The sequence below is a fragment of the Anomalospiza imberbis genome, chromosome 8, assembly GCF_031753505.1.
Source record: "Anomalospiza imberbis isolate Cuckoo-Finch-1a 21T00152 chromosome 8, ASM3175350v1, whole genome shotgun sequence".
NCBI classification, from domain to species: Eukaryota; Metazoa; Chordata; class Aves; order Passeriformes; family Viduidae; genus Anomalospiza; species Anomalospiza imberbis.
This window is the reverse complement of record NC_089688.1, coordinates 26,404,192-26,416,264: the sequence shown is the minus strand read 5'-3', so window position 1 is coordinate 26,416,264 and position 12,073 is coordinate 26,404,192. Positions and strand designations below refer to the sequence as shown.

Genomic DNA, 12,073 nt, shown 5'->3' with positions numbered 1-12,073 from the left:
AGAAGTGGACAAAACAGAAGTTTGATGTTTCCTTTGCCATAAAGCTCTTAGGAAAATTAAACTTTGCCTGTGTTTGTTTCTGCTCCAGCCTGCAGTCTTCACGCGATTCAGAGCAGGAGGTACAGAAATGGCACCAGTGGTGCTTCTCCCAGTTTAATCAGTCAAGAACACCTGGTCCGAAAAGCCGCCAGCTTGTGCTACTTGCTTTCTCATGAATTCACTGTGTCTTTGGTAAGTAATTGCATTAATTGTCCAGTTTTTCTTCTGCTTGTTACTTTAAAATTACAGGATGCTTTCTACAAGTGTCACAGCTCTGGTCTGTTCACTGTCAGTGCAGTGTGATGGTGATGGGTATCAATGGCTGTCACACACTGAGTGCCACCTGCTGCTCCTGCAAGTGCTGAAGTGGCTCACGCTGGGCTGGGCCGGGGACATTTCTGCTGTGTTTAGGCCTTTTCTGAGAAAGGCAGTGTTAAGAAGCCCACCTCGAGTTGTGGGAAGCTGAAAGAGCAGCTTCTCTAATAGATTTTGTGTTATTCCTGTCTTAGATCATCACAGCTGTATTTGCATTCTGCCCAAACTATTTTTTTTTTTTTTTACCTAAAGAAACAGAAGTCATTGTAAGTACCCAGCTCCTATGAGTTTGCACAGACAACTGAAATTGTGTTGGGAAGTAAGGCTCCATATTCTAAAAATATTCCTTATTTCCATAGGAGTGCAGTACTCGTGTTGTGCCATACCTAGTACTTAGTGGAAATTTTAAACATGGCCTGACTTGAGTTTTTGTTGTTACAAAACACTGACAAGAGCTGATGTTATCTCACTTTTCAGACACTGCGTACTTCCAGTTTTAAGTGCTAGATGTTATTTTTTCTTATGTGTAGAAGTTACTTAAAATTCTAGAGATTCTTCAATTAGTTCTTACATTTGTACTCATATTTGATGTGTGCGTTTTTATGGAAGCGTAAGCCAAATTTAGTACTTTTGTCTGGGTAGTAATGTTAGCTCATATACTGGAGTTCTTTAGTAATAATATCCGTCTGCTTTCAGAGTTAATAATTGATTATTATTTTTTAACTAAGAAAATATTTCCTAAATTATTATTTACGTACGTATTTATTTATTATATAAAAATATAATATTATAATATAATATATTATAATCTATAATATATATCTATTATAATCTATCTATATATCTATTATAATCTATAATATATTATAATATTATAATATAATATTTTATAGATTATAATATGTTGTATATAATACAACACATATTATAATATATAATTATAATATATGTATTATAAATAAATATAATATATATATTATATATTTATTTATTATATTATGTAAAAGAAGTTGGATTCTTTAAATTCAGTTTCAAAACACGTAAGAGAGTTTCTTGGAAGTGTAGTTTCCTTTAAATTCCAAATAGATCACTTTTATGAGTTTCAATAATTTTGATTTTATGATGATTTTGTTCTGGAACTGTTAACAAACTAAAATTAGGTTGGAGGCTGTTAAAAAGGGATAATATTTAATGTGGCTTTCTACCAGTGGTAATGCATTTTGGAAAAATCTTGCACATGTTTTAAATATCCTATTTCACTATAATTTTTTTAATGTCTGCCAGGATAAACACAAGAGTGGTGCAGTGGGATTATGCTGATAAAAGTTTAACAGTTTGCATAAAAGAAATAATACTGCTGTATCTAAAACATTCATACTGAACGGGGAATGACATTGCTGTAATGGTGTAATGGATGTGACTTTTTCACTGCATTCCTTTTGTGTTGTGCAGCCTTGCCAGGTGGTTTATCAAGTTTGCCATGAGTCTGTGGAAAGGCTGATCCAGTATGGCATTCTCCTGGTGGCTGAGGTAAAGAGGCAGAGATGCTGTAGGAGTGGTGTACTGTACTACGGGTGGTTTGTGCTCCTTAGCTGTGAGACTTGTTCTAAGTATATGTTGTTACTGAAAGCTTGTAACAACGTGCCCAGGACTGAGACTGCTTCATTCCTCTGTTCCTAAGCACCAGACAGTTGGGTACAGTCAGCCTGTGATGCTTCATGACTCTTTTTGTAATTTCATTTTACCAGTAAAGCTACTAAGGAAGACATGTATTTTTGTACTGTCTTGAAACTTGGGATTTATTTTATTGTTGAAGCTGTTTCAAACGTAGCATAGTTACGTGGATTTTTTTACTTTCTACTCTGCAGGAGTCAGGAGTCCAGACCTTTAGTCATTCTTTAATTTCCTTTGTATTTATCTCAGAATTACTGTAAAACTCCTCAGCTTGCAGTTTCAGGGCTGTAGGGGAGTCGCTGTATGGTGCAGTTTGCCAGAGGTGCACAGTGCAAAGAAAATCTTAGGAGTGGCAGCTGATTCAGCATATCTTTGCTTCATAAACTTCTTTTTGTGCACAGTAAACAAACGTGGGCACCCAGAAGGAAGCAAGAAAAAAGCCCAGTCTTTTTCACCAAATGTCTCTTCTCTCTCCTTTTCTCAATGGTACCTATAATTAAGTCTCACCTGCATCCATTAAATATTGGTTGATAAATGCATTAAGTCAGATGAGATTATAAAATAAACCTATTGCTTGCCTGGATTTGGAGTTTTACCTATTTACCACCTTGTTTTTGAAATTTAAGCAGGATGATCAGGAGGATGTTAGCCCCAGTCTTACAGAACAGCAGTGGAATAAAAAACTCCCTGAGCCATTATCTTGGAGAAGTGATGAGGAAGATGAAGACAGTGATTTTGGAGAGGAGCAGAGAGATTGCTACCTGAAGGTAATATTTTCCTTAGGCTACTAATGTTGAACCCTCTTGTGAGAGATATAAATGACTTTGTTTATTCAGGACAGGTAATGATCATTTTTTGCGGGGTGGAGGTGGGGGGTGAGGTTTTGTTGGTTTGCAATGTTAATATTTTTGTACAGTCCATTTGTCTCCTTCACATAAGGAAAATAGCTGAAGAAACATAAACAATCTTTACAGGGAGGTGGAAGAGCAATGTTTAGAGTCCTGAAAACTGATAAAGACTCAAGTACCTTGGTTTTATTCTTTAAATGCAGTCTGAAAGGGGCACATCCAGCTGGTGTTTATATTCAGCCTATGTTTCGCTTCATAGATTGCTTATGTTGACTTTAGATATTACTAGTTTTCTCAGAGCTGACACAAACACTCTTTAGGATATCTTGTTAACACTTGAAAACGTCTGTCTGTCTCTGTGAATGTAGGGCAGCCCTTCTGTTGGCTGCAGAACAGCATGATGTCTTTAATTTTACCTTGGGAAAATAGTAATACTCTGGAGGAGGAAAAAATAGCATTGGTCTCTGATGTTCACTGCCTGTTTTGTCCCTCGTGATAAACCTCTCTTTTTGCTATGCTCCCCTATTGTGCTGTGGCCCCACACTTCTTTTTGTATAGGTTTTTGTGCTTTTGTTTTTATTTTGGTTGCTGTTTGGACATGTTATGCCTTGCAGGTCGTTCTGGTTTCCACTCTGTCACTGAACCTTTTATTGCCTTTTCTTAGGTGAGCCAGTCTCAAGAGCACCAGCAATACATCACCTTCCTGCAGAGGTTACTGGCACCATTACTGGAGGCATACAGCTCTGCTGTCATCTTTGTGCACAATTTTAGTGGTCCTGTTTTAGAGTCTGAATATATTCAGAAGCTACACAGGCACTTAATAAGCAGGACAGAGAGGAATGTTGCTGTGTATGGTACGTTAAACTGGGTTTGATTCATTCTGTTCTTTCTACCACAAGGTAGCCCAAATTGAATTTCAGTTTGTTTATCTCTGGGTTTTCTCTCTTGCAGCTGAGAGTGCCACCTACAGTCATGTGAAAAATGCAGTGAAAGTCTTCAAGGAAATTGGAGTAAGTGTTTGGTGCTCAGAGCTGGCAACTGTTAAGTTTCATTTCAATAATGAGCACAATTTGGACATTTCAAGAAATCTGTTCAGTGTTATTTTAAAATCAGTGATTGTATCTGTGAAAATGTATTGTGGGTTTGCAGCATTTTGGTTTCCTTTTGGCTGAGGGCTGTAACAGAGACCACAAGCTGTAGAAAAGGGCACTTCTTGTCTCTGGGAAGGCCTGTCTGGATGGATGGGTGACTAGACATTTTTATTCACAGCAAATGAAGTCCCTCTGTTCTACTCTGTGTCCCTGTTGAAACATATTGAAAAGCTGAGAGCATGATCTGTGCTCAGTAACAGCTAAATTTAATTTTGAAGTCTACTTAAATCTTTAGAAAAGCATTAGTTATTGAATTTTGGCTTAGCGGTGATTGATGCTCCAGAAGAACCATCCTTATACACCTTCAGTGTTCACCATGAGGATACAGGTCTTCTTTAAGATAAACATTCAGTTTTGTACTTTACCACTAGTATTTAAATCATAAATCACCCATCTAGATTTTGCAAGTGAAGTGTTTTTCTTTCATCAGACTGGCATGACTTCCTGAATGCCAGATAAGTTGCAGCATTATAATTTGGAAAGTATTGACATTTAGGAAAAATGTTGCTGGGTATGGGTTTTGAAGTCTTTGCCTTTAAATTCTGATATATTGAATAATCCAACAATAGTTGGCCTAGTAAAGGTATCTTTCTGTAGACTCTGAATAGCTGTGAGGAAAGCACAGCTGGATCCATCATTTTCCAACAGTAGGATAAGCTATAATGCAAAGTGAAACTAGATAATGTTTCCTGAGCATCTTCTGTAGCATAGCATCTGAATTCTTGTTTTTAAAGTGTTTACACTTTCAATTGGATGCCTTTGATTGGTTGTTTTGTTCCTCACTGTTAAGATTTGGCTGTTTATCACTCACTGTACTTATTTCTCCATTTCTTTTCTTCCATAACCCCTGAAGGGCTTCAACACTGAGTGAATTGTAATAATACCTAAAGGCATTGCCATCTAAGCCTTCAAGAAATGAAAAGAAAGAAGTCTTTTAAACGAGAGAAAACTTAGTATAGACCATTACATTTTCATCTCAGAAGAAAGGAGATTCCTTTAACGTGGTGATGCTTACATGTGTTCATGCTGTGTTTCAGGTTTTCAAGCAGACTCAGCAAAGGAAAGACACCATTTTGGAGCTTGGCACTACATTCCTACCTCAGAGCAACAGGCAGAAACTACTGGAATTTGTCATGAGCTTCATGGTGTTATAGACCACACACAGCACCTTTGTCCAGGGACACGAGGACAGGTTTTGAGACTGTGGCAAAGCCTGGGGACATTTGCTAATCCTTCAAAGTATAAGGTGCCACTGTCTGGGTAAGGCCTTCTCTGACTTGAACTACTGGAAGACAAGTGCCTTCTTATGTGTGCATTTAAGGGTTTCTTACAGTCCCAGTCCTGTTGTAATACCGCGATACTCAGATGACACTTTCGATACAAGTAATTTAACATGTTGCAAAAAATAAGATAAATTATCAGACTTAGATGTAAAAAAAAGTTTTATCAGTGTTATATTTTAAATAAACTTCTAAAGACTGTAACAGATGCACAAGTACACATATTGGTGTTCTGTAGCTAGCCCTGAGATCTTGAGTTTAGTGGCAACACAGCTTATGGCTTGACCGAGTAACTTGCATTCCAATTCTGTTTTATTGTTTTAATAAATGGTTCAAAAATTTTGCTTAGGTAGGCTATATACTTCATGGATAAAGCCATAGTTTTTCATAAGTGTTAACATAAATGCCAAAATTCTAATGAAAATTGCAGGTACAGACATCTGAGAATAACGATCATGTGGCAGGTGATTGTGAGAAATGTCAGCAGGCACACCTTGCACTATTAAAACTGTGTAGTGCAGTGGTAAACTGCACTAATCACTGCTGTCAGGAAGAATGTGAGAGTAGTATTCTTGCTTTTATTGTAGCATCTGTCATTCAGCCAGGTAAGTCAGGAGACAGTTGCCTGAATGTGAATATCTTGTAAAATCTTAGATTATTATTTAATTGAAAAAACCCTAATAAGTTCAGGGGGTTTTTTTTGTTTTGTTTCTGTTTTGTTGTTTTTTTTTTTAATTAGTAGGATGTCAGATTTTTTTAAGTGGAGTAAAGACTTGATTTGGTGAAATAAGTTTTAATTTTGACCCTAAAAATTTCAGCAATAATTTTGTCAATTCTTTGGAAACAAGTGTTCGTATTATATTCTGTTGTTGAGCAGACCTGAATTGGCATGAAGTAGTACCTCTAGAAATACAGAAATATAAACAATGTATTTTAGACTGTGATCTAACTGATTTACAAATAAAATTAATTCACAGGCAAAACTGAATGATGAATAAATTCTGTCCTATGAAACAGGACTCTGGTGTTGCAATTTGATCCTTTTTCATGGAGGACTTGCACTGTAGATTTCATCTTCTCTTCATGTGAGGGCAGATTAGATTGCAACTTCTAGTCCTGTATTTTAGTACAGCTGATTTAGCTGAAGCAATAACTTGGTAGTATGTGAAGCTGGTTTGCTTGTGAAATGTGTTTTCCCTCCTTTATGCCTTCTAGATGAGGGAAATTAAATATTTCCTTTGCTGCATTGCTTTGCTTGATTCTCACATCCTGGCCTTGTGAGCAGAAAATCCCCCAAACTTCATCATGTAATCTCTGTTGCTTAACATAAACACGGAAAATCATACTGGAATCTCAGCACTTGCACTGTTATGCCAGCACAAAACTGATGCACACAATTAGAGTTTGTGGCCAAGGAGCTTACATTTGTACTGCACATTTGTCAACAAGAATATTTCTGTAAATTTTTTTACTAAATGCTATTCATATTTGAAAGCTGCAGTTTATAGTTTATTAGCATTATACTGTTAGCACTGTGAGATGCATGTGTTTTGTCACTAAACCAGGTGCTCTACAACACTTAAAGAATTTCTGAACCAAAGCTACATTAATATGGATAAACACTGACCCTTGAGTCACTTGTTATGTCCTTCTGCTGTCTCAGCAGGACTGACTACATCACACATAATTTGTTTTGTGAAGGCTACCAGCTGTTTAGAAAACAGTTTCATCTCATACTCACTGATGTGCACTGTTCATCCACCTAATGAATTCTCCATACAATATTTGTTGCTGATGGCTTCCATTTAATATCAAAAAAAGTCTAGGTGCTTCTGAATAACGAGCTCTTATAGTTTACTGCACTTCAGCAAATCTGAAGTGTACTAACAGCAAAGTTTATACTTTTTTTTTTTTTAAATGAAGCAATATGAAGCAAACAAAACTTGAGTCATTTTATTAAGAATGTTTTGCCAATGGAGGTATTAGTTACCATAAAACCCAGGAGTACTGTGGTCACTGGAGTGTTCTGGCTAGGTGTTGCAACTAAAATAATTTATAGCTTACGTTGAAAGAAATTTAAAAAATAAATCTGGTTAACATAAATCAATGAGTGGGTAATAATGCATGTGCATACACATTAATGGATACTTATATATGCAGGGGGAGGGGCACCTCTAAAACTGTTTTGGTTTCGTATGAAAAAAAAAACCTGCATGTCATAGATTGGTACTATGAATCATATGCCACTGGAAGCCCTTGCATTCTGCAGCAAGTGTGTATGATGTATACATGTATATTTGCTAGTATGTATGTTCTGACACACAACATCTATGCTTTTCCCTGAAATTAAAGCACAGAATGTAAAATTATCAGGCTGTAACAGTCAAAAAGACTAAAACCAACACTTGCACTGTATTTACACCTTCAGTGTCTTCTGATCTTATTAACTTTTCATGTTTGCTTTGCTGTTAGAATTCCAGGTTGAGTTGATTTCAGTGAAGTTAACCAGTAAAAGAGAAAGGACTGGCCCTGAATTACCACAACTGTATTTTAAGACTTTATAAAGACTTACATGAGTCTCGTAACTCTTATGAACATAATACTCAGGTGTGCAAATCTTTTTGGGCCAGTGTCTTTTCATGCTGTGAGAAATTTAACCTCTCCACGCCCATCCTGTAGATGTCCTGTTTTTAGAGAGATGGAAATGTGGGGCTGCACTCCCCGTGTTCCATGAGTTCACTGCCTGTGTGCACAGTCTGGGCAGCGCGTTGGCTCTGTGCCCTGGGCAGCACAGGGCTGCACTCACCACCTCTGATCAGGAAGCATAGACACACACTTGCGTTCAGCTGCCTGCCTGCTCCTCAGAGAAGTGCCCCAAGCACCATGTGGAAGAAGGTTGAGCTGGGAGGTGATGTGAGATACTGTTGTTTTTGTGTTTCTGTGCTGATGAGCCGGGAACTGCTGACTGGAGAATGTTACTGTGTTTTACCTGTTATGTGTAATGCGTGTTTGTTGTAGAAGCACAGAGGTGTACTGGAGTCATTTTAATAAATTAAACTGTTTGCTAATATGACATTTAACAAGCTCTTCTAGTGTTCTTTTGATTTTTTTTTTGTTGTTGTTGTGGTTTTTTTAAATAACTTGCTGGGATAATTCATTCAATAACTTTGTCCCACTGCAGGTAGTTTCTGAAATTAAACCATTAAAATATCTCATCGTAGATGAGATAATAAAATTATCTCTACCAGTGTATGAGCTGGTGCAGAGGCACTTAAAAAGCAGGTTGAAGTAACATCCCAACTCCTAAGCCACTGTTTTGTTGCACAGTGGAGATGCCATTTTGCCTCTCTGTTCTCCCATCCCCACAAGGTTGTTGCACCTGGAGTTCTTTCACAGTTCCTTTCTCCTCATGGGGGTGTTTGTGTGTCATTCAGGAGCCTGGGATGGCTCTGATGCTGCAAACTTCTTATGCTGATTTCAGGCTGACCTGGAGTGTAAGAAACATCTGTCAGCAATTGTGGCAGCATCTGGCAAATGTGAATTAATTGGAATGGGGCTTTAATATAATAAAACCTGCATAGATGATCATTACCTAAATTGAGAAGGAGGGATGCCGCTTCACTCTTCAGGAAAAAAAAAAAGCTATAATCAGCTGATTCTGTAAGGGGCCTCTAGCAATGTTCACATGCAAGCAAGGCTCAATTAATTGACAACTCTAGGCTGAAGCAGGAAATTTAGAATTCAATTATTGTCAGTATCTTGAATTAAACCCAATTCTTGTTGGGGATGACCTTATATATCATTTCTGTAAATGTCTTCCTATTTCTCAGTATTTTGAAATCCCAAGTGTCAGATACAGCACTTATCTCTAGTTTTTGCTTAATTCAGTTTTTCTATAATAAAAGCTTGTCAGGCTTATTTAGAAGGATCATTGCTTTGAGCTCTCTGCTTTGTTCTCTTATGGTACATCATGTTTTCAGTAGCCCTGTGTTTTCAAGGTAAGATCCACATTGATCGAGTTGCTGCTTGAAACATTTTCTTTTCGGTCTTTATTTATAGATGTTCCCTGTGTTTTGCACTGCTGGGTGAGAATTATTATCCTTATTTATTCTCCTGTAAGTTGGCCAACCTGTTAATGTAATTATCCAAAAGGTATTATCATAGTTGATGCTATCTTTAGAATAAGCGACTCTGTCTTTTCTAAAGAAACGTGTAGGAAATGTTCATCACTGTGTGTTGTACCAGAGCTTAGGCCTGAGAGACCATAAACCCAAAAAGATTTTCAGCTTTCATCTGTCGTAAAGCATTGGCAGTTAGAGAAACAAAAGCTATTTAATTAATTGCTGAGTAACTATTAGTTATATAAATCTATGTGCATGTAATTACGCAGTGCAAAATTTCAGTAAAAGACACATAGCGTAATTGCTGTGAGTAATTTGCATGAAAATGTTCTCCAGCACAGTAATTACGTTGGTTGTTAAACTGATAGTATTTTCAATGTCTTGATCCCAAATGTTTTCCAGAGTGACAGTCCCTGAGATGTGAGGAAACCCAGATATGGAGATCAGATGATGTAAATTGGGCTCAAAGATTCACTGAACCCATGCATGGCCTTTGACACATCACTTCTGACGCTGTTTTCTATTTTCATTAGGAAGTAATTTGAGGAACTGCATGTGTACAGATATGAAGTGGATTTTTTCCTCTCCTTGAAACACAAATCACAGCCAGAATGAAAGAATTTTGGAGTTGAAGGATTACTGTTAGGAGTGGACATGATTTTAGATCTGTTCTGAGTCTTGTCTGTTCAGTATCTTCATTAATGACCTTAGGAATGGAAGAGAATTTGCTCTTTACATTTGTAGGCAATAAGATCTGGGACAGCCAGGTAGTCCAGTGGAGGACATCATGATCCCAGGGTTAAAGATAAGTTTTGGAAAGATCTGAAAGCAGAAAGAAGAAAGCCATTCCAGCCAGGGAAGTACAGTGCATTACATCTGAGAAAGGACCAGCTGATGTACAGGCACAGGAGAGAAAATAAACCAGCTGCGTAGCAGTTCTTTAGAGAAAACTCCACTTTACTGGCAGTCCACAAGCAGAAAGTTACTGAGAAGGGTCCTGCTGCCATGGAAAGGGCAGGTGTCATGTAATGATACCCTTATTCCTGCACATGAATGACAAATACAGGGCAAAACTTTGCTGTCCATAAGGTCTCAGCTGGGATACCATGCTCTGTTTGAAGGATGCTACAGGCAAGATGGAAGGGGAAAAAAAAGGTCTTCACTTCAGCCCTCTGCACAGAGAAGAAAAGTGTTTGGATTATACCGTGGCTATGGGAGTACCCAGATTGCATAAAATATGGGTGAATTTAGTCTTCAGTTGCACTGAAAAGAACCAGGGTAGATCATGTAAAAATTTTTTACTGTGAGCCAGGTGCTGAGATAGATGGCCTGGGAGGGCTGCTGTTTCCTTTTCCTGGGAAACACTGGGTCCCTGTCCCTGTTGGTTGGACCTTGCTGTGTGGTGGTCAGAAGAACAGACAGGTGAAGCTCTGCCTTCCAGGTCTGGGCATCTTTCCTGGGCAAAGTAGAAATGGGTTTGTACAGAAACAGTTTGGTCAGGCTGCTTTGGCTGGTGGTCAGGCTGATTCTTTGTGTTTGAGACCAGGAGTAGCTGTAGTATGAATTATTCTTCTTGTCCCTGTAATCGAGGAGTAAAATATATGAGGGTTTTATTAAGGTTGTTCTGTAAAAATCTTTTCTTAGTGTTTCTACTGGTCAAAAAACAGATGGAGTGCCTGCAGGGAGCAGGAAAGGACTGGAGAAGAAATCAGACATCACATTATCTTACTGTGCTCTGTGAGCCTTTTCATAGAGAGAAGTGTAGGAGTCTCCTACCTCAGCCAGTAGTAAAATCCCTGGTGACTGGAAAAGGGGCAAGGAATCCTGCCCCTGGCATTTTCATCTTCCAGAGTGTTCCTGGCAGATAACAATAATAAATTAAAAATTAACCCTGTAATCTGTTAACAGTTTACAGTTTAACTCTGGTACTGCTTTGGAAATACTGAAAGCCAAGTGATATTTCCTGAGCTTTGGGTTTACTGCTGGTTTGACTATTGCATTATCTCAGGAGTTCAGGCCCTAATGATTGTATCTACACAAAGAAAACAACATTTATAAATGCCACAGAATTGACAATGGCACTCTTTTAATGCATTTTCATTGGAAGAGTTTCCAGGATCCTCCCAAAAGTACTTAAGCAGCCTCTTTGAGAGAGCTCTGTGCTGTGTAATTGGTACCTGGGATGGTTTGTTAACTGCTCACTGCGGCGTGTCTGTAAAACCAGTGTCACACCTTTGACTTGGTGTCCCTCTGCTGATGAGACTGAGGAAGGGCTGAGGTTTTGTTCCCAGTTAAACATTTTGCATATCTGTGGACAGTTTCAGGGGTTCACCTTATGGCTGTGTTTATGTACTTTTTTTAAAATTTAGCTGAAGCCTAATTTTAACCTGGTGTTCAGCTCTTTTGAAATCAGACTTCCTCTTGTCTCTGCAGGATGGAGAAGGCCAATTAAACTACTACCTGTCGGAAGGCAGCAAAAGCCTTTTTCTGTGTTTATATTTCCCCTTCATTTAACTAAATTACCATAGTTCAGCACCTTTGCCTGCAAATCTCTCACTTTGTCTTGCTGGCTGGATGGCCATTTATAGCCTCCAGTTTCCTTAGTGTATCCTTGGAAAAATGTTTTTTAATCCCCTAAAATAAAT

General features: G+C 38.1%; 1 protein-coding gene across 5 annotated transcripts in view; it reads left to right on the top strand.

Annotated features, from left to right (window-relative positions):
* GPAM (glycerol-3-phosphate acyltransferase, mitochondrial) overlaps window positions 1–7,212 on the top strand; it is a 28,758-nt gene extending 21,546 nt beyond the window's left edge. For 4 of the 5 annotated variants that reach the window (XM_068198041.1, XM_068198037.1, XM_068198042.1 and 1 more), the window contains exons 16-21: window positions 89–231; window positions 1,807–1,884; window positions 2,655–2,795; window positions 3,541–3,730; window positions 3,828–3,886; window positions 5,065–7,212. In XM_068198041.1, coding sequence (XP_068054142.1) covers window positions 89–231; window positions 1,807–1,884; window positions 2,655–2,795; window positions 3,541–3,730; window positions 3,828–3,886; window positions 5,065–5,181 — 728 coding nt within the window. In that variant the 3' untranslated portion in view covers window positions 5,182–7,212. The remainder of the gene's footprint in view (window positions 1–88; window positions 232–1,806; window positions 1,885–2,654; window positions 2,796–3,540; window positions 3,731–3,827; window positions 3,887–5,064) is intronic. The other variant, XM_068198039.1, reaches the window with a different exon arrangement.
* The last annotated feature ends 4,861 nt before the right edge of the window (window positions 7,213–12,073 follow it).